This window comes from Podarcis gaigeae (genome assembly GCF_964106915.1).
Source record: "Podarcis gaigeae genome assembly, chromosome: 1".
Classification (NCBI taxonomy): Eukaryota; Metazoa; Chordata; class Lepidosauria; order Squamata; family Lacertidae; genus Podarcis; species Podarcis gaigeae.
This window is the reverse complement of record NC_139678.1, coordinates 17,318,765-17,344,803: the sequence shown is the minus strand read 5'-3', so window position 1 is coordinate 17,344,803 and position 26,039 is coordinate 17,318,765. Positions and strand designations below refer to the sequence as shown.

The 26,039-nt window shown below is 45.0% G+C and overlaps 1 protein-coding gene and 1 long non-coding RNA gene across 32 annotated transcripts in view; one reads left to right on the top strand and one right to left on the bottom strand.

Moving 5' to 3' along the window:
• EVL (Enah/Vasp-like) overlaps positions 1-26,039 on the top strand; it is a 151,591-nt gene that overhangs the window by 108,780 nt on the left and 16,772 nt on the right. For 15 of the 27 annotated variants that reach the window (XM_083733405.1, XM_083733404.1, XM_083733429.1 and 12 more), the window contains 3 exons: positions 16,632-16,695; positions 21,569-21,627; positions 22,235-23,110. In XM_083733405.1, coding sequence (XP_083589531.1) covers positions 16,632-16,695; positions 21,569-21,627; positions 22,235-23,110 — 999 coding nt within the window. The remainder of the gene's footprint in view (positions 1-16,631; positions 16,696-21,568; positions 21,628-22,234; positions 23,111-26,039) is intronic. The other 12 variants (XM_083733422.1, XM_083733421.1, XM_083733420.1 and 9 more) reach the window with 1 other exon arrangement.
• LOC310844673 lies at positions 2,897-21,558 on the bottom strand. Of its 5 annotated transcripts, none has more exons than XR_014564233.1 (5): positions 20,967-21,558; positions 15,648-15,689; positions 9,154-9,217; positions 8,684-8,792; positions 2,897-3,728 (listed from the first exon to the last, which is right to left on the bottom strand). It is a non-coding gene; the product is annotated as an uncharacterized lncRNA (long non-coding RNA). The 5 variants fall into 5 exon arrangements; XR_014564234.1 differs by lacking the exon at positions 2,897-3,728 and adding an exon at positions 8,166-8,542 and having other exon boundaries at positions 15,648-15,812; XR_014564236.1 differs by lacking the exon at positions 2,897-3,728 and adding an exon at positions 8,166-8,542 and having other exon boundaries at positions 20,967-21,556.

The window sequence follows — 26,039 nt, the reverse complement described above, 5'->3', positions numbered from 1 at the left end:
TACAAACAAATACTGCTTTCCTGTATCAGGCTGTCAAGCTATACAGTGGTACCTCGGGTTAAGTACTTAATTCGTTCCTGAGGTCCGTACCTAACCTGAAACTGTTCTTAACCTGAAGCACCACTTTAGCCAATGAGGCCTCCTGCTGCCGCCGTGCCGCCGGAGCACAATTTCTGTTCTCATCCTGAAGCAAAGTTCTTAACCTGAAGCACTATTTCGGGATTAGCGGAGTCTGTAACCTGAAGCGCATGTAACCTGAAGCGTATGTAACCCAAGGTACCACTGTATTGGGTCCAAGATGGGCACAACTAAAAAAACTATTTTGCGTTTTCATCTTGTATTTTTATGCTGTGAAGCACCCTGGACTCTATGGATGAAGGACAGTATACAAATTTAATTAAAATAAAATAAAATACAGCAATCTCACAGGTAGGGAATTATGAGGATAGGTTTCCCCCCTGATATTTTTGCCAATAGTTTTGAGACGTAATGCTTCCGAGCATTAAGGCGTCATTCTTCATTGAGAGATGTTGTTAAGATGGTGAATGGCTCCTTTCCCATTCCTCTCAAGACAGATTTAGATGTGCAGATCCCTCTCGCCTTAATCTCGTGGTTGGCACCCTATTAGCCTCTTAGTCCTGAAACTTAATTTAGGGCACAGGAAGGAGGCAGGTAGTGATAGTGGTAGTGGCAGCAGTGGATGCTCCCTAGAGCATCTTTTCTCACCAGAGAAGAGACTGGACCTTGTAGGGCAGGCATAGGCAAACTCAGCCCTCCAGATGTTTTGGGACTACAACCCCCATCATCCCTAGCTAACAGGACCAGTGGTCAGGGATGATGGGAATTGTAGTCTCAAAACATCTGGAGGGCAGAGTTTGCCTATGCCTGTTGTAGGGCTTTCTCCTTGGTGGAAACAAAATGCACAGCACCAGGGATTCCCAGTCCCATTCCCGACGGGAACAACGCTCTGCTAGGATTGTGTGTGTGAGTGGGAATGCCTGCGGTCACTTGCATCCCTCCTATGCTGCAAGATAACGTACTGGGTCCTTGGGGAAAGTGATGGGGGCAGCAGCAGCAGGAGGAGGCTGAGTGCTGGACCTTATTTTTACCGCAGTGCTTGTAAAATGCGAATCTCTGTTGTGATCTTTCAGCATTAAATTACTTCTGGGAGATTCAGCAGCGGTTTTCTGTAATCTCCCTCTGAATGCTTGGGAAAGGCTGTGTGTGGGTGTCATTCTGACGCACAGTGTTAACTACTCCTGTGCTTCCAGGCAGAAAAGGATGGGCAGAGCACCCTTTCAAAGGAAGCTCCAGCTATATTTGATCCCACCGGACAAATGCAAATAGGACTGCGGAAGGGAACATAGGGAGCTGTCCTCTATAGAGTCACACCATTGGTCAGTACTCTCCAGGCCTTCAGAGAGGGTTCTCTCCCAGCCCTACTTGGAAAGGCCAAGTTTCGAACCTGGGGCTTTCTGCATTCAAGACCCCTGAGCTACAGCCATCAGTAGACAAGTACATATCCTGTAATGTAGGAAATGGCAGCGAGTGCTTCTGAGTCAATCACACACATGGGAAGAGTCGTGTGCTTTGCAGAAGGTCTTCAGCTCCAGCCCACGGCGACTCTGTTTAAAAGGATCACATAGCAGGTGATTCCTTCACCTGATCAGGTAGCAGGTCAAAGACCTGCCAGAGACGAGGGAGAGCTGCTGCAAGTCAGAGGGGAACAGTACAGGGCTAGGTGGACAAGTTGTTTGAACTGATAAGAGGCCGATTCCTATGTACCTTCCAGCTGGTAAGAGATGGAGAGGGCAGCAAAATACCTAGGGAAGAGATTGTGCAGCTCCAGCATCGGCTCCCGGGGAGGCGGCTGTTGGCTAGCCATGGGAAGTTTCATTGGCATTCATGCAGACGCGCAATATTTGCGGTGATCCAGTGGCAGAGCCTTCAAGTTGTTTCCACCTCCACAGCAAAAACTAGAGGATACCCAAAGGAACTGTGGAGTGCTAGTTTTATTCTTCTTTTCTTTTTAAAAGAACTCTGCTCCAGACTATTTAAAGAAATATTTCAATATGATGAATCTGCAAGCGGGATTTGAACTATGAACAACAGTAATGATTAGAGATCATTGTATTATGGTTGTGATTTATATTAAAGATTGAGGATAGGGTGCTGCAATGAGATGAATTCAACACACACACACACACACACACACACACACACACACACACAAAAACACCCGATGGAAAATGGGATGGGAAGTCGATAAAGCAAAAGAAAAAAATATTTTGTATTGGAATTTTAAGTGAAATTTGTAGAAATTTAATATAATAAATTTTTGTATTGAAGAACTCTGCTCTTGAGATTTACAGCCCTGTAGTTTTGTACTGCAGCCCCTGTCAGGGAACTGCCATCGGCTCAGAGGCGAGAGATAGAGGGGGAGTTGCGTTACAGGGAGCCTCCGAAAATCTTGCAAAGCAGTTCCTCTTCCGGAGAGAAGGAAAGCCCCACCTCCAGTGGAGAAGAGGTGCAAGGACCAGAGAATGCTAGAAAGAGCCTTAACAAGCAAGCGGGAGAGGAGGGAGGCACACCCCTGCCCTTGCCCATCATGCGCAGTAGCTTGAGGCGCAGGGAGGGCTGAAAAGTCTGGGGGTGACGAAAGTTTTATGCTGGGGGAGGTACAAGAACAGACCATTCCCGGATTCTGCTAGCGATTGAGCCAGACATGAACTTATGACACTCTTCACTGTAAATAGTTTGCACCAAAATAAAGCCTGTAAAAGACAGGTTGGTGTCCTGCCTGGCTACTCTCGAGCAACCACAACAGCATCTGACAGGCCCCTTAAAAACCTATGCATTATTGTGGTCTTTTTGCATGCATAGCCACAGAGCGGTAGCCTTTTCCTCTCTGCTGATATTTGACCACTGCTGGTCTAAGGAGAGCCCTGGGGAATTTTGAAGGCTGCCGCTGCATCGGACTATTCTACTCCCTACGGTATTTATAGATGGCAGGCGGCCTGCCCACATTACCTCCGTGGCTGTCAGGTTTCCTCCCGTGCCATTTCAGCCATCTTCACTCTTGCCTTCGAGACGGTGTGTTGCATTAGAGAACCCTGCAAGCATCCCTGATAGGCCAGGAAGGCTGCCTCCGGTTAAATAATTAAAGGCCGAGGCCCAGTCGGCTGCTGTGCGGAGGGATCGATTACACCCCGTGTAACCTGGCCCACTGCGGGGTGCTAGAAATGCCCAGGGCCATGGAAGAGTTGCATTGGAGTTTGTCCTAAACAAAAGGCGCCGCCATACTATGGTTAACAGGGAATGGATTTGCCACTGTTTCTGCCTCTGTCAGTGTGACTGCATCCTCCTGTTCAGGATGTCTTGTAGGTGATGGAAAACTTCCACTTCTTCTCTCTTCTGTGCCTTGAGGGTCTTAAAGTGCTGCTGCTGCAGCAAAAGGGAAGAGTGAGAGGCATTGCAGATCCCTTCCTCTCTCTCTCTCTCCTGCCCCACTCCCAATTCTGTACCTTAGGGCAGTGTCAGGCTTTGAAATGAAAACTTCCCTTTTCGGAATCCCTCCCTGTTGGGAGATACTGTTTCCTGCCATAACGTTACCTCCGATTTCCCCCGTCTCTCTGTTTTCCGGTGGATGGTGGTTGAACTGCAGAGATGTTGAGATGAATTAATACCGGGAGGTGTGGGAGGAGTGAACTCAGCAAGTTCTGGGAATCCTGATTAAAATGAGAGTTGTTGGTTGTTGTTGTTTTTTTAAAAAAATAACCAGATTAAATTATTAACTCTAAAGCTCTGTATCCTTGATTGCCATATTTTGTTATATTTGCTGTGCATCTGCTGTTTTATTAACTGCTATTGTTACTGATGAGCTCCTACCGATTAACTCACTGTACGTCATATTTTTCAAATGCATCTTAAAATACGTGTTTTTCTTTATGCATCATTTAAAGCACAGAAGTGTTGGTGTGCGAATGTGTATAATAGAGCCTCAGCAGGTGTGTGTGTGTTTAATGAAAAACTGCTTTGCGATGCTGCTATTTTGAGAAGAGGCAAGGTGCTGTTCTTGTGCTTAACCCTTTTCCTGCTCACCATGTTTTGCTTAAATTCCACTTCCTGCTGCCTCCCCTTCCACTACAGAATTCTGGAATAATATTGACTCTTGTAAATATATGCCAGAAAGCCTGAGGTGTTTTTTTTTAGGGGGGGGGGGACAGTTTTGGGAATGGTTTTTAGCAGAAACCTGCCCTGCAAGGGTACAATTAACCATGTACACACTATTATTCCTCCGCTAAAGACTGCAACCTCTCAAGGCTACTTTTCATGTAAAAAAAAACCTGTTGCCAGAAATCAATCATGGAGATTAGGGATGGGCTACATCAGTGACTCTTAGACTGTGGTCCAGAACCTTAGTTGCCCCAAGAACATGATGAAAATAATAAGATAATGCTGAAGTCTTAGTTCTTCCTTGCAACTTTTAATCATTGCAAGCAGCCCAGTTTTTTGGTGTGCATTTTAAAAATGAAATGGAAGTACAAGTAAGATGAAGGAGAAATTCAGACAAAATCCACAACTGTAGTTGCGATCTACACCTGTGGAGGTGGCGCCAGATACAAAAGAGCACAGGGCTCCTGCGCCTTAACTAGTTCTGTAGAAGAAGGGATTTTCAGCAGGTCTAGATTTCCATGTTCGATCTCTAAATTTCTTGCTCGCCTCTCCTTTGGGTTTCGCCTTCTGTTTTGGATTTTTGGTTAGTGGTTGATATTGTTACTGTTATTCTCCCTCTCTTTTGCTCACTCACATATGGGGCTTCTGCACCTTTGATAGTGACTTCTTCTGAAATGTCCTGCTTTGTACAACTATTAAAGGTGCAAAAGCCCTGTTCTTCGTTCCTCCTCCTAGTGAATCTCCTGTTTGCATGATTACAAGCACAAAATAATGTTTCATTTCCCCTCTCATGGACTATTTGTTCTTTCCAAACAATCACCATGGAAGAGGATGCTGGGAAAGCTTATGAATTAAAACATAGAGGCAAATAGACACCGGGCCTTTGGCTAATTAAACAATCTATGGCTTTTTAAACTGTGCTTGGAGGGGGTGCTGTTTTTGTTTGTTATTATGGCGTGCATTTTTGTGTTTTAATATTGTAAATCGCCCTGCGATCTTTGGATGAAGTGCGGTACAGAAATCTAATAAATAATGATAATGATAACATACACATCTGTCCTGGCACTTTCTATAGCCTAGTATCCTCAGTACTGATGTAATTTCATTTTCATTATCTAAGATATCAGCTATTGTTAGGGTTTAAAAAAACCCCACAATTTTCCAAATTTAGAGAAGCTGGCAAGTTACCTTGTTGTTGTTGTTGTCGTTGTCGTTGTCGTTGTTGTCGTCATTGGTGTTTGATCTTAATTACTTTTCCCTGTTGCATGTTTTTTAATTTATTTATTTGTGGTTGCATTTCCCCTTTGCTTTCCTCTAAAGAACTCAAGGCAGTGTAACCCATTTCATTCCACCCCTGCATTTCTCACAACAGCCCTCTAAAGTAGACCAGGTAGAGAGACAGGATCTGGCCCAAGGCCACCCAGTGAAACTCATGGCTAAGTGGGTGTTTGAATCCAGGCCTTCCCCAGATCTCTTCTGAGACACTAACCAGTACACTGCACTGCCTCTCATGTGGCTCAAATTGCTTACAAAGACATTTGTTAATTGCTTGTCCTACAGAATCTCTCTTGTGGTGCTTTCTGGATGTGGTGATAATGTTAGGGCATGTTGAGTTTTTCAACTTTCAAATTCCAAAAAAGTTGGCTGCTAAAAAGTTGCCACCTGCCTTGCAATTTAAAAGATATTTTGCTTAGATTAATATAATCCAGTTGTGCTTGTGTGTGTATGTGTGTGTGTGCGTGTAAAATTGAATAGAAAGCAAGTACTGCCAAGTACTTGCAGTTGTGTTATATTTTAATACTATTTGGCATTTTCAGAAGGTAATGTTAAAATCGTTCAGTTTTCCGAAAGCAGTTTATTTGCTTCTTTGCCAAATGTAGACTTGCCATTCTAAATTTTGTTCAGTCACAAAAAATAATAGCAGATTCCCCCCCCCCCCAAAAAAACCACATCACTGGAGAAATTTGCAAAAAACAAACAAAAGTTTTCCCCCTTAAAATGGCATGCCCCAAACTGATGTGTGATACAGTACTTTGTTGGGAAAGTCAGGTTCTGTGTTAATGGTTGGAGTTGCCCTGGGTGAGCTTTCTCCCACCTCTGGGTCCCAGAAGTTGTTGGACCACAATTCTCATCATCCCTGACCATTTTCTGAGGACTCAAGTTTGGAGAAAGGTGCTGCAGATGAGGACATTTCTATGGTTTACTGACAGTTGCTGAATAAAGCCATCAGTTGTTACCTGAGCGAAGAGGCTTTGGAGTGGAACAGAGTTAGATTACACTTCTACAATGCTTTTCAAGTCAGTGTGATTACCATAGCCTCTCATAGCATCTTGGGGAGGCGGACAGGCATTCTTAAGAGGCAGGTGCAGACCTCACGGGGTAGCATTACACTGTTTTGTCCAGAAACGGGTCCCCTGATAATTTGATACTCACTTTGGTATTATTCTTACCAGTTATGGAGCTTCCCTGGCCTAAAGGACAACCAGCACTTAAGTTTTAACCCTTTGGGTTATAAATTGAAGACGGCATAGAGATGAAGTTGTGGGGCTAGTTATCCCCTCCTGTTACAGGGATGCAGGTGGCCTCAACTAGACATTGGACACTGAGTGTCATTGGTCCCATGCTTTGAACCCTCTTCCAGCAGAGATTCAGCAGGCATCTTTGTTTTGACTTTCAGGCATCTCTTGAAGACAACAGGCCTATGTAACTGTTTAGATTCTCTTGATTAGCCAGCCACCTTAATATTTATTTATTTATTACTGCATTTTAGATTTTGCTGTGTGCATTGTTGTTCCACCGCCATGTGATATCATATGAATTGGTGGTATATAAGTACTTTTTAAATAAAATAAAATAACCGTTCTCTTCTTCAAGCCAAATTTACAGAACACAGCACGGAAATATCATAATATATATTAAGATCCTGACCAAGAAACGATCACTATATGTAAAGCCTTATTATTGAAGAGGAAGAAGGCTGCATTCATTGGACAGAGGTGGATGGAATTGGGTGTGGCTGTGAGCCAAAAAGGTGATTCAAGATTTTGGAACATGTTCCATTCAGGTATACATGTTTCCAGGCTTGACCTGGAAGCCCAAATCCCTGCTGCTGTCATTTGGCTACAGTATTTTGAGGGCATCTTCCTACACCTGTGGAGGAAAGTTCCTTCTATAATACTAAGGAAAGACGCATCACACGCATCCCTCCCCAGATCACCCTGACATTATCCCTCCTGCACAGGTAACCCAGACCACCACTTGCAACAAGCACAGGAGAGGAAAGGGTAGGCCAAGTAAATTGGGTCTCACCAAGGTGACTTCTAAGTAGGGTTTCAACATCACAAACGTCATGATATAGTGACACAACTTTTCAAGTGGGTATTATTTTCTTTCCGCTGGTTTAAACGAGTTCTAAACATCCCCAGAGTTGCATTTCTTTCATATGTGATTTGGGGACTTGGGGGCAACGCGGTTACATTAATCTGTTTTTGCATGTCATTTGTAGTTAGCCCTTTATTTCTTCGCTTCAAGCTTCATTTCTACTCGGCGGGCCTTGCGTCCACCTTCCTTGGTGGGTATTTTAGAACCAGAGCACCACAAAGCAGCATTCTGCATCACAGTTCAAACAGGGGGTGTGCATAAAAGTAAAGGTAAAGGGACCCCTGACCATTAGGCCCAACTCTGGGGTTGCGGCGCTCATCTCGCTTTATTGGCCGAGGGAGCTGGTGTACAGCTTCCAGGTCATGTGGCCAGCATGACTATGCTGCTTCTGGTGAACCAGAGCAGCGCATGGAAACGCCATTTACCTTCCCGCCACAGCGGTACCTATTTACCTACTTACACTTTGACGTGCTTTTGAACTGCCAGGTTGGCAGGAGCAAGGACTGAGCAATGGGAGCTCACCCCGTCACGGGGATTCGAACCACCAACCTTCTGATCGGCAAGTCCTAGGCTCTGTGGTTTAACCCACAGTGCCACCCGCATCATGTGTTCATAGTGAACTGTTAATTCAGTTGCACTTTTGAGAAAAAGGCTTCCACTTTTTTTGGCTGTTCTCTTTGCCCTGTCTCTATGCGTGAGGAGTCAGAGCCTTTTCACAGTGATCTGAGAAGCCCAGAGTATTTTGATGGGTGTAATGAAGTTTCAACAGCTCTTTAATGTGGGGAAGGGGGTTTGCCGAGCATCTTGATGCTGCTTGGCTAGGTTCCAGCAACAGGTGGCAGGCTCATTAGCCTGTATTCTGCTACAGCATAATTGATCAGCTGCTAAATTACTTATGTCTGGCTCCGGGCACTTCATCTACCATAAGTAAACAGGTGATTCCCAGGTTATTCCAGTTTGACTCTTCCGTAAATCAGGAGAGACACTGTAACAGAGAAAGTTCGAGTCACTTAATACTTTTTCCTTTATTTAATCCCACCCTACTTCAAAGTGGCCCACGTGGTCATTGCCCCCCTCTTATTCTCACAACAACCCTGTGAGGGAGGGAGGTGGGACTGATACATACCTACTGACCCAAGGTCCTTCATTGAACCCCATGGTTGAGTGCAGGTTTGAACTCAAAGGTGTCGATCAAATTCTGACACATGAGAAGCCAAAGTCCTGGAGACCAAGTCCTGTGAGGAAAGGGTGAAAGAGGTGGGTATCTTTAGCCTGGAGAAGAGGCGATATGATAGCCATCTTAAAATATTTACAGGGCTGTCACATACAGAGGATGGAGCAAATTTGTTCCGAGTTGCTCCAGGGATGGGGGTGGGGTAGGGCCTGAGCCAGTAGATTCAACATAAAAGGAATGGGATTTCGACTAAAGGAAAGAACATCCTGATAGTATGAGCTGTACAACAGTGGAACAAACTGCCTTGGAAGGTGGTGAGCTCTTCTTTTCTAGAGGGTTTTAAGCAGAGGGGATGCTGTAATGATGGATTTCCTGCATCGACTGGGGTTGTTTTTATTCATTTATTCATTACATTTACATACCTCCTATCATCTGAGGACCACAGTCCAAGGGTTGGCCTTCTGGGTCATTTCCAGCTCTTTGATTCTGTGAAGGGAAAATAATGGAACAGTACAGAGTGCAGGGCCCCCCCCCCCATTTTTGGGGTCTACTCGGACACTGAGGTCCAGTGCCGAGGGCCTTCTGGCGGTTCCCTCACTGTGAGAAGCCAAGTTACAGGGAACCAGGGAGAGGGCCTTCTCAGTAGTGGCACCCGCCCTGTGGAACACCCTCCCACCAGATGTCAAAAAGAAAAATAACTACCAGACTTTCAGAAGACATCTGAAGGCAGCCCTGTTTAGGGAAGCTTATAATGTTTGATGAATTACTGTATTTTAATATTTTGTTGGGAGCTGCCCATAGTGGCTGGGGAAGCCCAGCCAGATGGGTGGGGTATAAATCATTATTATTATTATTATTATTATTATTATTATTATTATTATTATATATTCCTATTTGTACTCTTCCTATCCCCAGTCCCACTAAAGAGATCTGCATCCGTATCCATTACCAGATCACATTTGCTGCTGTCAGACCATGGTTTTTATCTAACTTGATATTCTCTGCAGCGACTGGCCACAGCTCTCCATTGCCCAAGTACTTGCAGTTATATTTATTATATTCTCTTTATTACTAATATTAATATATAATATAACTGCAAGTACTTGACAATCATTTTCTAAGCAATTTTATTTATTATCATTTTATTATTATGCAGTTATGTATCAATATTTATTTATTTTTTATTATTAAGCATTAGCTGACATTTTCAGAAGGGTAAAATTAAAATACTTTGGTTTTCCAAAAGCAGTTTATATGCCTCTTCATCAAACATAGACTTCAATGTTGTCCAATTATCCAATTACCAAAAAAAACCCAATAGCAGATTTGAATTCCTGACACCAAAAAACATATTTTTTAAGACCCTTCGCTGAAGAAATTTGCAAACATTACATTTCACCCCCTAAAATGACACGCCCTAACAGCATCTGATTTGCCCCCTACTCTTGGCCCAGTAAGTGGTACCCCCCCACACCCTGAAGGCTCTTTCCACATATGGTTCTTCTTACTTAGATCAGGACCACTGAGCTAACTTGGGGAACAGCTTCCAGCACCCCTCTCCTCAAATCGAGATGCACCTTGCTTCAAGAGAGGGGTTGCAGTGGACCTTCTGTGACAGGAGTTGATCTCTGAGGGAGGGCAATAATTTTCAGGTGTCACTCCTCCCTGCAGGTCTTTACTGCAAGAGGGCCTTGGCCCTTGTAATTTAAAGGATCTTTGGCAGGTGGGCTGGGAGGTGCTTGCTTGAGGATTCAAGTTGTCCAGGGGCGCCGACTTATAAAAAATATTGGGGGGCGGGGGCCCATACCGACTTATAAAAAATATTGGGGGGCCCCAAGACCTCCAAACCGCTGCTGCTGGGGGAACGAAAGGGGCGAGCCCCAGGCTGCCCCAACCTTAAGTGAACCTGTGAGGGCCCGCCCTTTGCGGCAGCCGATTGGCTACCGCCGTGGGCGGTGAATATTAATGAGCTAGGGGGAATCCCCGCTTCTCACGGGGCTGACGCCAGCCCCGCGAGATTGTTGATGGGTCGAGAGCCCGCAACCCCACCCCCTCTCTAGATCGGGAGTGGCTTTGTTTTAACTCATTACTGAATGTATTTTAAAAGGTAAGTATCGTCAAACAAGGAAAATAAAAAATACCAACATAATTTTGTGATTTTACAAAGCATAATATAACTAAAAATTTTCTTAAATTATTGGGGGGGCGGAGCCCCCCCAAACGAATTTTTGAGGGGGCTCGGGCCCCCTCAGGCCCCATGGAGTCGGCGCCTATGAAGTTGTCTCAGCCCTAGCTGAGTGCCTGCACATTTCCGTCCTCTGCCAACGTTTGAAAGCAGCTTGAAAAATATCGCTGAAATGTAGCCCTCAGCCCTGGTGGTTCGGGCTGGAAATCCCTAAGGGATTTCCTGCATGCCTCAGTGGGTCCCCATCAGCCCTTTGCAAAGAACATAAGGCCCATCTAGTCCAGCATCTTGTTCTCACAGTGGCCAACCAAATGCCTGTGGGAAGCCTGCAAGAGGGATCTGAGTTCAACAGCCTTCTGTCCTCCTGTGGTTTCCAGCATTCAATACTCCTCTTCTTTGGTGATCACTTGTAGCCAAGTAAGATTGTCTTCCATGAACACGGTCTTAAGAGTGAGTCTGTAGTGACTATGGAGGCCAGTTCTGGATCCACACGTCCTTCCAAGGTGGGGACATAGGTTTCCAGGCAGGTGTTGATCATGGTGAGGGCTTGCCAAGCGTGCCTTTCTCTTAGTGCGTTTCTCCCTTTCATCCTGAGTTCGAGCATCTTCAAAGTATGTGACACCAATGCTGGAGGCTATTCTCCAACTGGAGTGCTCACAGGCCAGTGTTTCCCAGTTGTCTGTGTTCATAATACATTTTTTTATATATATATTTGCCTTGAGAGAGTCTTTAAACCTCTTTTGTTGACCACCAGCATTACGCTTTCCATTTTTAACTGCCTCCTCCATTATGGTTAGAAACTGTGGAAAAGAAATAGCCTCCACGAATTTGTCTAATCTTTTAAAGCCATCTAGGTTGGCAGCCATCAGATTCATTGGATGTTCCCTTGTTCTCTGCCCACTTGTTTGCCGAAGCTCGCTCCAGCTCCCTCCCAGATCATTTTTCTGTCCTTATGGATAGTCTCACACTTTTATTAATAAGTGACGCAAAATCAGGGTATGTCAGAGGGAACAAATCAGTTTCCCAGAACCCTGGGAAACGAGAGAAGGGAATAAAAGGGGTTTTCAACAACAACAAAAGTTCAATCTAATTAGGAAAAAAAATTAAACTCCAAATAAAACAGCTGTGGTCAAGTATCAGAAGTGTTTCAGCACCAGAGGGTTTGGTTTACAAGTGACCTTGGGAGCTGCTAATAGTCTTGCTTCTCACTATGCTATCATTGGTTTGTCTTTGCCCAGTGGCGAGGTGGCTTTCGAGCAATGAGCCTGTTAGCCTTCTCCAGAGTCACTGGATAGAAGGCAGGAAGTAGCCACCAAAATGAAAGTAGCCTAGGTTCTCTGGACCGGGAGCGGGGGCGATGTTCTGGCTAATTGTCATCAACTGGAAAGGGGAGGCAAAACTTAATATAGTATGTTTCCGATATCGTTCCCAAAAATACACTGAAAGCTGAGTCATAGGATGCTTGTGCAAAATGCAGGGGGTTTGTTACAAAGCCAACACTTGGAGGTATTAGCAAAGCAATACATGAATGAATTGCTGCGAAGACTGAACTGCGGAAAATGGTATATCCTCGCAGAAATGTCCACCCACGTGGCGAAAGCTCTTGGCCAGTTCCCCAAACCTGTCACCTGTGACTGGTCATGTTGCAGCTCGAGAAGAAATCTTTAAAGGGGAGGTTCCAAAAAACCAATAGACCATATTGTGTGTTGTTATTTAGAGCAGATGAAATTTGTGTATATTTCTGTTTAGTTAGAAAGAGACCCGCCATTAGGTCTGGCACGCATGCATGCGGCTGGGCTCTGATGACTTTACAAAAATGAAGGGTGTGCGGAGGGATCTGAATGGAGAACTACCAGAGGGACATGGGAATCTCATAACCTCTGCGCAAATCACCTCCACCCAGGTGCCACCTTCTGCCCAACAGAGTTCTTAAGCAATTTTTCCTTTGGTATGTTTGCCCTTAAATATGTTTGCCTTAGAATCCAATGAAACTGAACAATGGAAGATTCAGGACAGATAACAAAACGTTCTTCTTCATGCAGCACATAGTTAAACTGTGGAACTCATTGCAGCAGGAGGCAGTGATGGCCACATAAAATTCATGGAGGATGAATACCAGAGGCTGGAAACCACAGGAGGGGAGAGTTCTGCTCTTGTGCTCATGTTCCACTTGCTGGTTTCCCACAGGTATCTAGTTGGCCACTGTGAGAACAGGATGCTGGGCTGGATATCCTATTGGACTGCTCCTCTTCTTACATTCTTAAATTGCTCAAGGAAGGCAATTTGGGGCAGAAAAAAAGTGGTGATGGTCCGGCTAAGTGCCCTCTCCTTCCTACATTGCTTCTCTGCTATAAATTATCTCCTCCTGATAATGCCATTGGGGCTCAGTTGCAACACACATTTATATGTGACGTGCCACCAGTGACTGCTCTGTCTCACGCAGGTCATGCGCATGAGAAATTGGGCTGCTGCTGAAAATAATTCCATGTTCTTTAATGTGTGCATGAGGTTTGGCAGAGCATAAATGCGAAGCCGAACTTCAGAAAACCGGAGCAGGGCAGCTCTCTGCAGCCGACCAATTGTTAAGAACTTTCTAATTAGCCAGTGTTTGCAAGCAATTTGTAGCACTTTGGTCTGCCATGACACGATCTGCATCACAATGCATTTTGTTTGGTTTTGTTTCCCTCTGTTATAAGGGGAAGGGCGTAGCTCACTGAGCACCTGCCTTTGCATGCAGAAGATCCCAAGTTAAGTTTCTGGCATGTCCCAAGTAGGGCTGGGAGAGACTCTTGCCTGAAATCCTTGAGAGGTATAGATGGGTATCCCTGTGCTCCAAGGGTCTTTGAAAACTGCATGACTCCATCATCACCAATCTCACAATCTTGCCAATCTCAATACAGTGGTACCTCAGGTTGAGTACTTAATTCATTCTGGAGGTCTGTTCTTAACCTGAAGCACCACTTTGATGGGACCTCCTGCTGCCGCTGCACCGCTGCTGCACGATTTCTATTCTCATCCTGAAGCAAAGTTCTTAACCCGAGATAATATTTCTGGGTTAGCAGAGTCTGTAACCTGAATCATATGTAACCTGAATCATATGTAACCCGAGGTACTACTGTATTGTCTTAGAACTAGCAAAACGCCTGTTGTCGTGCGATGTGCAGAGCATTTGTGGAGAGAAAGCCTGTATATTGCCACCATAGAAATATGGCTTTAATAATAATAATAATAATAATAATAATAATAATAATAATAATAATAATAATTTATTTATACCTCGCCCTCCCCAGCCAGAGCCGGGCTCAGGGCGGCTAACACTAGTAAATGGGGGTGGGGGTGCAATTTAAAATACAGGTTAAAAATACAATTTAAAATGCAGCCTCATTTTAATAATAGCCCATAGATCAAAACCATAAGGGAAGGGAAACATAAGGGTCAGACTGAGTCCAAACCAAAGGCCAGGCGGAACATCTCTGTCTTGCAGGCCCTGCGGAAAGATGTCAAGTCCCGCAGGGCTCTAGTCTCTTGTGACAGAGCGTTCCACCAAGTCGGGGCCAGTACTGAAAAGGCCCTGGCCCTAGCTCTTTACATTCTGAGTGTTCCGAGATCTCAGGAGTGGAAATAAACCTGCCTCCTGGCTTACCCAGCCTCTGCGGCATGGGCAGCTAGGGTTTGCTTTCTTTTTGTTCTGCCCTGTAACTCAGCCCGTTTAATTTCTCCATGGGATTCATTGGGAGCCATCAAGCCAGCTCCCCTCCTCCTGGAGCATCCTGTTTATCTGGGTTCCATTTCTTGATGTAAAGCTAAGGTGTGATAGACTCTTGGGTGTTAACATGGGATTCTAGGACTTTTCTTAGGCTCTAGAATATGTGTGTTTGGGGCAGGGGAAATGGCAGGCTTCACCCATGCAGTAGATGCATCCATTGGCACATCTTCAAAATATGGCTAAATGCATATTGTGATTTATTTATTTCTTTTTAGGTCCCTACGTGTGTAAAAAACACACCTATGTGTACAGGCAAGTGTAGTAGTGTACCAGCAAACAAGTGAATGTTTGTGGGGGAGCACGGAGACACAAACCCTCTCCCCGTGATGCCCCTCTCACATGTCCATTGAACACACAAGGTTTATGGAGAGAGGATGTTGGAATCCATTGCACAGCAAACAAAGAGGCACCAGGCTTTTAAAATACTGACTGGTAGCTGCTGGTTTTATGGACCTGTGTTTCTGGTTTTGAATTGCTGCTGAGGGGATGCACAAACCTGTAAATTTTGCTTTCTTTCAGTTTCACATTTTTCTAGCCTTAACTAAAGTTCTCCACTTTTCTTCATCAGCTTGCATTTAAAACACACACACACACAAGAACTCAGGAAATTTTGGCTGCAGTTTAGTGTTCATTTCTCTCACTGTGCACATTTTTCTATGACCTTCTAGCTAATGTAATGCATTTTGTCAGTTATGTTCACTAATACATGCGTTTTTGTGCACACTTGCCCCAAATACATGCATTATTTGTACACGTTATGTGGTTGGAGAACTTCATTGCAATATTTGGAGAAGTGATATGTTTTGGCTCACTTGCTTTTTCCGTAAGTGTGAATTAAGTAGGTTCATGTTAAAATGACGGGCCAAACTGAATTTCTCCTCCAATTCTTGGGAATACAAATAAATTGCAGGGGAAGTGATATGGAAGGAAGAATCAGTGGGTGATGGCACATGTAAAACACCTACCTTCCTTTCCCCAGACGCAAGTTTCCCCGTCTCTTCATTTGCCTTACAAGGGGAACATAAGATTGAGATTCTTATGTTTTCCTTTTGGAAGTTTGAGAGTGTTAGGCTGTTGATGATAATTGCTGCTGAGATTAATTACTGTATTCTTCGCTCCATAAGACGCACCTAGTTTTTAGAGGGGGAAAGCAAGAAAAAATATATTCTGCGCAGAGCATGTAAGCAGCTCTCGCCTTTCTTGCTTTAAAGCAAGCAAAGTGAGAGCCGCTTACACGGCTTCTGTCCTGCTTTGCGCAGCTCTCACTTTGCTTCCTCCCTCCTCGCTGTAAAGCAAGCAAAGCACCTGTCCCGGTGTCTCCTCCTCCTCTTCTTGCTCCAGCATAGCCTCACTTTACAGTGAGGCAGGAGGAGGCAAGCAAAGTGAGAGCTGTGCAAAGCAGGACAGAAGCCATGTCTGCTTGCTCCCGTCCGTCCCTCCTCCCGCTTCCCTGTGAAGCCAGCAGAGCAAGAGCGGTAGCTGCTCAGCGCCTCTTGCTCTGCTGGCATGGGAGCCATGGCTCCGGCTGCGGAGGCATCCCGCAGCTCGTGACTGCAGCGGTAGCCGAGGGATCCCTCTGCCGCCCAGTGCATTCACTCCATAAGACACACAGACATTTCCCCTTACTTTTTAGGAGGAAAAAAGTGTATCTTGTGGAGTGAAAAATACGGTAATAGTTCTGCATTAGGTCTCCCTTTATCACAGGTGTCTTACTCCATAATACTTACCTTTGTGCTGGCACCTGATAATGGCTGGTTCCTGTATGTCCTGCGTTGCCTTTCAAGTCATCAACAGAAAAAACAAAATCAAGGTCCATTGGCATTGACACTTCACTTTCTCATGTCTGGCCAATGAGTGCTGCTTCAATGGCCTTGAATAATCTCCTTCAGATACCATAGGACATATTCTTACCGCCTTTGCAATGATTACTGTGTTGTTTCATCTTCTAGGTCCAACAACCCAACGCCAGGTTCAAAATGGACCTTCTCCAGATGAAATGGAGGTTCAGAGACGGTAAGGAGCAAAAACAAATAATCTGCAAAGCACTGTAATTATTTTAAGCAAATACCAACTGTTGCTAATATAATTGAGCCTGTCAAAACACCAGGGCATTCTTTCAGAAACTGCGCTACTGTACAGGCCAGTTGTCGCTATGAAAAATGATGCAATAAATGGAATTGTTATCCCATCAAAGCGGGTGGTAATTTTAGCCTCTGCTTCTATGTTTGCATCCTGATCTATTAAAACTAATCAGGGTATTTGCAACCCGTGAGATTCCCTGTGTTGATAAAATATGTTTTGCCCACCAGGACTGTAGTACTCTGGGCTCCATCAGTTCTGTTCTGTACTATAAGACACTATAGGAAAGACACTTCAGCACGATCAAGATATGTGTGAGACAGATCTGCACTCCGATCACTGCTTTCGCTTTTATTTTTCTGAGAAGCCTCATCCCTTACCTCTTTATTATTTATTGATTAGATTTATAAACTGCGCTTCCTCCCAGAGGAGTCCAAGGTGGCAAACCCATGAAAAACAATGATTTTGAAATATTCAAAAAAATCATTCAAAATCCATTCTAAAACATTTTAAAAACATTTTCCGAACTGGTAATTTCGGGGTTGCCAGGAACAGTTTCTTTCAGTCATCAAACACCTGGGTAAAGAGGATTTTTTTTAAAAAAAGAAAAGAAAATCCTTCTGAGAGTCAGTAATGAAGGAGATGGATGCACCTCACCTGGGAGGGCATTCCACAAATGGGGAACTACCACTGAAAAGGCCCTGTCATGGGCCGTTGCCGGCTGGGAAGCCCCCAGAAGTGACACCAGCAACAAGGCCCTTAGTAGTGCATAGCACTGTTTCTACACAAAGTGGGGGTGGTCTCAGAGACCACATAGCATATATGCAACTTATAATGTGGATCTTCCAGTTTGAGCTTGTGACGATTATGATGGTACATTTGCTTAGGTGATGGGTGGCAGCAGGGTTAGTGAAGTTCCTTGCATGATCAGTTTGGCCCATCGCAAAGTGTGTTGGAGTGAATCAACAAAGCTGACGTCCATTCCTAAGCCATCTTCACAATGTTTTGCTCGGTTATGTTTGTGTGTTTATTTTCTTAAGCTTCTTAAGCAAGCTTAAGGTGCTGGGCCTCTAATTATCAAGAGGATCACATTATGTAGAGAACATCCTGCTGGCTACATCTACCTTAGTGATTATTTCAGACCATTGTGTATGGTTCCGTTTCCTGAAATGGCGTGTGATCCCCTTATTGGCTGCTCCCCAAGATCCCAAATGAAATACTTTATAAATCAAAATCAGGACCATTTAGAGGCATGGGTGGTTTTTCCCAGTTTTCATGCCATTTGTAACAATTAATTCTGCATTTTCTCAGTTACTGGACCTTCCAAAGTTCAGGACTGAAGCGACCATGGGATATTTCCAGAAACTCTTCTGAACTATCCTTGAGGGGAGATGTGTGCAAGTTACCAAGATATGTGGGCAAGGTATTCACATATCAGGGCAATGCTTGCATTCGCAGCAGCGTCTTTGACTTCACAAACCAGAGCATGTTGTAGACAAGTGCAATGACTGGACATCTGTCTCTCACTATTCCTATCACTTTTGGTGAAGAGATCGTGACTTCCATTCAACCAGATATTTCATCCAAATGAGGGACCTCTGGCTTCATGTTGGTCACCAAAACTGTGATAAGAAGCCACGCTGAAGATCCCACAGGGATTGGCCTGGTTAGAGTGGCACTTGCCACAACCAATCCTTTAAGATGGCCTCTCCAAGTGGCAGAGCTACTGCACTCAGCTGGTCCAGACAGGAGCAGGGTAGATGCCAGCTACTACCACTATGGACATCAGAGAATTCTGATGGAAAGGACTGGAAATTGCCAATGTTCATTTTTGCATCCCCTGTCCAGAACTTAAAACAATCCAGCAAATAAAATCAGTAGTCTCTGTTGTTGTTTTTAGCCCTCCAGTGATATGTAAATCAGAACCATAGAATTTTAGAGTTGGAAGGGACCCCGAGGGACATCTAGTCCAACCCCCTGCGATGCAGGAATCGTTTTGCCCAACAAGGTGCTTGAATCCACAACCCTGAGATTGAGAACCTCATGCTCTACCAACTGAGCTATCTTGATTATGTTTCTCCCACATTCGCCTTGTGTTTGCTTGCATTGAAGTAAATGGTGTGGAATAATTAATTGCATAAAATTCTGCCATGGCGGGCAGCGAGACTAATAACATTGGGGGGGGAGCAATGTCTGAATTAGATTTACAGTGCAGCCCTACGCATGTGTGTGGGACGCAGGTGGCGCTGTGGGTTAAAGCCTCAGTGCCTAGGACTTGCCGATCGCATGGTCGGCGGTTCGAATCCCTGCGGCGGGGTGCGCTCCCACTGCTCGGTCCCAGCGCCTGCCAACCTAGCAGTTCGAAAGCACCTCCGGGTGCAAGTAGATAAATAGGGACCGCTTACCAGCGGGAAGGTAAACGGCGTTTCCGTGTGCGGCTCTGGCTCGCCAGAGCAGCGATGTCACGCTGGCCACGTGACCCGGAAGTGTCTCCGGACAGCGCTGGCCCCTGGCCTCTTAAGTGAGATGGGCGCACAACCCCAGAGTCTGTCAAGACTGGCCCGTACGGGCAGGGGTACCTTTACCTTTACCTACGCATGTGTACTCAGAAGTAAGGCTTATTTCAGGTAAGTGTGTGTAGAAGGGGATGCAGTTCAGCAGGGCTTACTTCTGAGTAGCCATGCAAAGAATTGCTTTGTTAGTGCATTGCTCATATGTTAGCTCAAACAAGTGCGCTACCAAAGAGAGCACAAATTATAACTGCAAGCAGCAAATCTCCAAGGCAGTTTCGATCTAAAAGGCCCTCTGGTGGGAATTCCTCAAAACTACATGCTCCTTTAAAAGGCTGTGGTTCCATCGCATGAGAATGATGCTGGCATATCTGCTACTTTTCCAGCCCTGAAGCAAATAGTAAGGATGTGAAGGAAATAGTTCCTGAGGAATAGTCCTTTTTGGAGGGATGTGGGGGGGACGGGACCAAGCTATATATTTTTGCTATACCTGCACTACGGAAGCAGATATATGTTCCAAAAAAGGTGTTGCTTCCTATACCTGAGGCCCCTTATGGAGGAATATTTTGGGAAATATGATTAGGAAATGATTATATTTGGGGCTAAGATTATTTATTTATGGGGGAGAATTCGGAACCGGCGAGACCAGAGATTTACTGCGGACTGGAATAAATTTACAGAGTATATTAAGAATATTTGTGAAGGTCAATTAACGTTTGTAGGTTTTCAAGAAGCTCTGTGATAATAATGGAAAGAAATATTGTTTTATAATAATTGTTGATAGACTGAAGGAAGTCTGAAAGTGGAAAGATTAGAATTGGATGTATAATTCAAATGGAATGTTGTGGTGTTTTTTTATTGTTAAATTTGAAAAATTTATAAATAATTTTTTTTAAAAAAAAAGATTATTTATTTATGTTGCTGAAAGCCATTTCACACAGATAGTTAGCCATCACATTTTTGCCAACAACTGCTCTTGTATTTTCAGAGAAAAATCCAGAGAGAGTGATCATAGATAGGGACCTTGAATACAAGATCCTAACAAAGCAGTTTCTGGCTTCTGCAAGAGCATGGTAACACAGTGGACACTCGGATTGCGAACGTGATCCATGCGGGATGCAAATTCGCAACCCGCAGCAGCACGTCTGCGCACGTGTGGGTTGTGATTCGGCGCTTTCGCGCATGCACAAAATATGATTTAGTCTTCTGCGCATGTGCGACCGCCGAAACCCGGAAGTAACCCGTTCTGGTACTTCCAGGTTTCGGTGGTCCGCAGTCCAAAAAAACCCAGCCTGAAGCATCTGTAACCCAAAGTAGGACTGTAGTTTTCCTGTCCCTGAGGGGAGAAGGAAATGAAGTATAAATACTAGGTCCTTAGAAGTAGGGCTTAAGCAAACAACCACCCCCAGCTGCAATATGCTGTTGCTCTTGAGCCAGAAAGCCAAATGGCACTGCAGGTATTAAATCCTAATAGGTAACAATTTATCCCACAAAACCAGCCTTCACTAGGGATCTTAGGCCTATAATACCCAGTTCAGCAAAGGTTGAGCTTGCTGGCATGCCATTGAAATCCGATTGAAACCTGTTGAATTTAAAGCATGCTTCACTTACATCACGTTTCCATGTGGGGGAACTGTGAGTAGAAACAGCTTTCTACTTGTATATCCTACTAAGAGTAACAAAAGGGGCACCTACCTGGAGAGGAACCTTGTCAAAGACTGCCCTGCAGCCTGTTCCAGCTTGACTGTCCCCTCTCTGCCACAGGGCCATTCAGATTTCCCTGAGGGAAGGACCCGACTTTTTAAAAGGTAGATAAAATATTGTTCATTGCAGTTCTTTTTTAAAATGAAGTTTAGGGTTTCCGCTGAATAAATCCTCCTTGCGATGATTTGTATGCTTAGTGCTGGCTATAAATACCTTGTAGCCTTGTACCTGGCATTGCATGGAAAACATAAGAAAACAACAATAACAACAAAAATTCAATGCGGTTTTGAAAGGTTCAGTCCTCCATCTTGGTTCAAAATGGTGCCCAACCTACTCCTTGAAATCAGCCACCATCATGCAAAATTGGGTTACAGTCTATTAAAGGGTGTTCCACATATAGTAAACAGGCAAACAATATTCCAGAATACATAGTAGATTGTAATAAATGAACAGTGCCGCAAAAAAAGCTGTTTTGTGGGCACCATCCCTCCCCAAACAAACTATACCCAGCGCAAACAAAGCCCAAGTGTCTGGTCAAATGCACTTTAGGAACTAAGACTTGATTTGTTTTTCCTTCTTCCCTTTTGTTTTAGGCAAGTCATGGAGCAGCAGCAGCGCCAGGAATCTCTGGAAAGAAGAACCTCTACCACAGGCACGTATCCAGCTTTTGTAAGCAACGCAGGCCTTGCCTTTCCCCTGCTTGCCTCCTTTAACTTTCACCTGCTCCCTGGAAACGGTTTGGCCTGTTGAGTATTGCTGCAATTATCCTGTGGCTTGGAAACATTTCAGTCAGACACGGGAGGTACAAAGAGGGATGGCAACTGCGGCGCAAGTGCAGCTGACGTCGAAACTTAGCTCATTGTGCCCTGGGATTCGGTTGCTCCTCGTTTTTCTGCAAGGTGTTTTCACACCGCAGGATTAGAAACCGACTTCAGCTTAAATGGCATGGGATGCTAAGGGAAAGCCTAGAGTGGCTATATTCTGTTCCGTCTTCTATGTTATAGCAAACAGGCATGGCCCAGATGAAGGCCAGTGCTTTGTGGCGTGTTGATGTTTAACTGTCCTGGCTTTGTTTGAGCATCCTTAAAACCTATACCTGTACTAATCTTTATTAGGTTTTGGCTTTGTTTTGATTTGTTTTTGATTTAATTCCTCCTTCCCCCCGTCCCCAGTCTTTCTAACCATGGTGCCATCTGTCGTTCCTCAGTTCCAACCCATCTTATTCTTTCTCCCCCCCTTTCCTTTTCTGTTCTTTTTAGTTTCCACCCTTCAGATAAAAGTGTCTTCTTCCCCCTTCCACTGCCAGTCTCCTCCTCCTGACTACAGTAACTACAATGCTTCCACTTCCACGGGTTCTGTCCCGCCTCCACCTCCTTACGCCAAAGTTATCTCGTCGGCATCTTCTCCTCTCCCTGACCCTCTGGGCAGAGCCTCTTTCAAACCCCCTCAGGGGCCCAGGGAACCCCCTCTGCACAGCCACCGACATTCTGCCTCCGAGTTCTCTCCATCTCCAGCTTCCTCCATCCCTCCGGCCTGGCCAGGCTACAAGACTGTGACACGCAGCACCAAGCACATCTCTTTATCCCCGCCACCTGCCCCGGCTTCCCATTACCCCTTCGCCCCTCCTCAGCCCACCAGGCGTTCTTCTCTCTCCTATTCCCCTCAGCCTCCCTCCCCACCCGTGACCCTGACGCCCCCCGTACAAAAGGGTCTGTTCCTGCAGCCCCATATTCCAGTGGTCCTCCCTGCCCAAAACGGCAGGATGCGGGGGCCCACAGAGACCGTGGTCCAAGACACCTCCGCAAACGTACCTCAGCTAGGTCTGAACGGCCACTGCGACGGACATTTTGCCACGCAAATTCCTCCGAGCTCCTCTAGGACCCAGGTAAAGAGAACAGACGAGTCCTATTTCTCCTACTTGGAAGCAGTGCCTGTTTCGCACCTGCCTGTCATAGCCGACCCAGCGGGGTCTTACATCCAGGCTTTCCCCCGGCCCTCCCAACATTCGCCTCATTCTCCACACCAGCTCTATCCATCCATGTCACACTTTGTTCCTTATTACGCCGCTGTATCTGAGGTGAATTTGTCCAAGAGGAACCTTCCTTACATGACTTCATCAACCATTTCCCACTTCAGTAAGTACTTGGTTTGAAAGAATTGCATTTATTTATATTTAGGCGACACCTTTAGGTTTTAAGCAATAGGTTATAAGCCCAATTTTTTGACCAGGCTTTCAAGAGCATGCTTAAGTGCCTGTGGAAGGTGCAGGACAGAGGTGGCAAAAACCTGGAACTCTCTAGGTGTTGTTTGATTCTCATTGGGCCCAGTTAGCATGAGTCTGACCAAACTGCGGGAGGCAGTGGAAGACAGGAGTGCCTGGCGTGTTCTGGTCCATGGGGTCACGAAGAGTCGGACACGACTAAACAACTAAACAACAACAAGCATGATCTGCAGTCAGGAATTATGGGAATAGGGAGTCCCATCAACATCTGGAGGGTATAGGCTCCCCAATAAAGATGTTATATCCCAGAGAACTACATATATAACTAGTATAGTGTAGAACCTTTTTCAGGCCAGAGACTAAAAACTAAAATTTGCAAAAGAATTTTTTTTAAGCACATTCAGTGAGAGAACAGGGAGTGCTGAAGTAAGGGAGGCAGACCGCGCCCCCTCCCCAGTTAGCATATGTTAATTCAGTGGTTCTCGAAGTTTTTCCCCTGTGCCAGAATAAAAATTGGCTCACGCCACCCTTACTCTTTTATTGAAAGGAAATACATTAGAAAACAAAAAGGAGCAACTCCTAGCAGTGGCTGATTTAGAACACAGAACACAACTACTTTATAATGTAGCCATGGGGCATCCAGAAAGTAATAAGACAATGGAGCTACATAAAAACAGTTATCATTCTTGTACGCTTGATGCTCCTGCTTTCATTTTGAAAATATATCTATCCATATTCTGTAAATTAAAAATTGTTTTGATACTATACTACACTGAAATGTAGAAATGTTTCTTTGATTGGCCTTGAGTCTTTCTTCCGCAATTGCCACCCTCTCCTGCCACCACACCTTTTGAGAACCACTGTGTTAATGGATTGCCTGTACAGAAGTCTCGTAGGCTGAGGGAGGACTTTAGTGCAATGTGCCAGCAGAGAGCACAAGCCGTAATCAACAAAGTTTGCGGTTCAACTCTTAGCTTTGCTTGGAAGTAGCTAGGTGGCCTCAGGCAAGCCACCATCTGCATTATACAGCTAACAGTACTGACCTCCCTTACAAGGTTGGTGTAGGAATTACTGAGGTGACTGAGCATTTTGAACAGCCTAAAGCAATCTATAAATGCTACGTAGTGGCTCTGTTTAGCTTAGGGTCCTGGGTCTGCAGCAGCTCCTGTCATGTCACAGAAAAGGGCTACTGAGGGGAGGTGGGCAGTTTGGGTTGCAGAATTGGAAGGGAAGTCTTCTTTTCCTAGTGAGCAGCGAAGGCAAAGCACATCCGAAGCAGTGCTTTCATCTGTGGCGATGCTCTGTTTCAGTCCTGATGTGACTCTGTGCTTGTCATCTGAGGCACTTTCTTTATGTCCCCCCATCCCAGAGAGGTTTGGAGGGTGGCAACAAGAGAACAGGCCTTTTCTGTGGTGGCTCCCTGATTGTGGAATGCTCTCCCTATAGAGGCTCGCCTGGCACCATCATCACATGTCTTTGGGCACCAGGCAAAAACATTCCTCTTTATCCAGGCCTTTGGCTATTAAATAATCTATGGCCTGTGAAAGTGTGGGGGAGAGGGCTGTTATTATGATGACTATTTTATTATTAGGCTGTCTGTCAGTATGTTTCTTATTATGTTTTTTTATCATCATTGACGTTCTGTGATGTGTTTTTAATGTTGTACACCGCCCTGAGATTTTTTGATAAAGGGAGGTATATAAATTGAATAGATAATAATAATAATTCTCATAAAAGAAGCAACATGCTGCAAGGGGTATGCATAAGGTCGCTTCACAGGCAGCGTGGCTAAAAGGCTAGACTCATTTGGGGGGGGGATAAAGAGAGCAGGAGTTTTCATTTGGAGAATTCTGAAATCTGCCGAGTTGTAGATCTACGGTGCTTTTTCGTTGTGGGCTTGGATGGAAGACAACCCCAAATTAAGAGGAATATCAAACACTTTGGTGGTTTTAGAGGGCAATGTGATTTAAGTGACAGAAACAAAGCTGTAGACAGGTAAAAATTAACCCAATTGTATGATAAGGAATTCTAGGGGAGGGGGAGGCAGAGAATGCACACATCAGTGATGGGAGAGTCTCTTGCTGAGTAAAAGAACTTCCGAGAGCAAGGCTAGTCAGCGGCTGCATTTGAGACCCATGCTGGTTGTTCCATGACCAATTGATTGTCAAAGGTCAGCACAGAATTGTCTCTTCTCAGATGCAGCACCTGTTCATTTTATCATCATCACCATCATCATATTTATACCATGCCCACCTGGCTGGGTTTCCCCAGCCACTCTGGGTGGCTCCCAATAGAATATTAAAAACATGATAAAACATCAAATATTGGGAGGATGTTTCACAGGGCAGGTGCCACCACCGAGAAGGCCCTCTGCCTGGTTCCCTGTAGCTTCACTTCTCTCAGTGAGGGAACCCCCAGAAGGCCCTCGGAGCTGGACTTCAGTGTCCAGGATGAACAATGGGGGTGGAGACGTTCTTTCTTAATACAAGCCCTGAGGACTCAGACTATAGGCACAGAATGAGATTGTTTATGGGTTAGCACAAAAATGCATAGGGAAATGAAAGTAATCACCAGTGCTTTGCTTCTGGGGGGTGGAGGGAAGGTGCCGGTACTCTGGGTGGCTGCCCTGGGCACAAAATTTCCTAGGGGCCAGGGAAAACAATTACATGTAGAACCACTACATGTTTACCGGAAGGAACTTCATTAAGATCTTGCTCTATAGTTCTTACATGATGCCCGTTAAGTAAATGACCATACCTTTTTTCTGTACTCGCAGTACCTGACTGTGCATGCCTTCTTTTCTCCTTGGGTCCTACCGTCCAACATTCTGCCAGGACATGGGC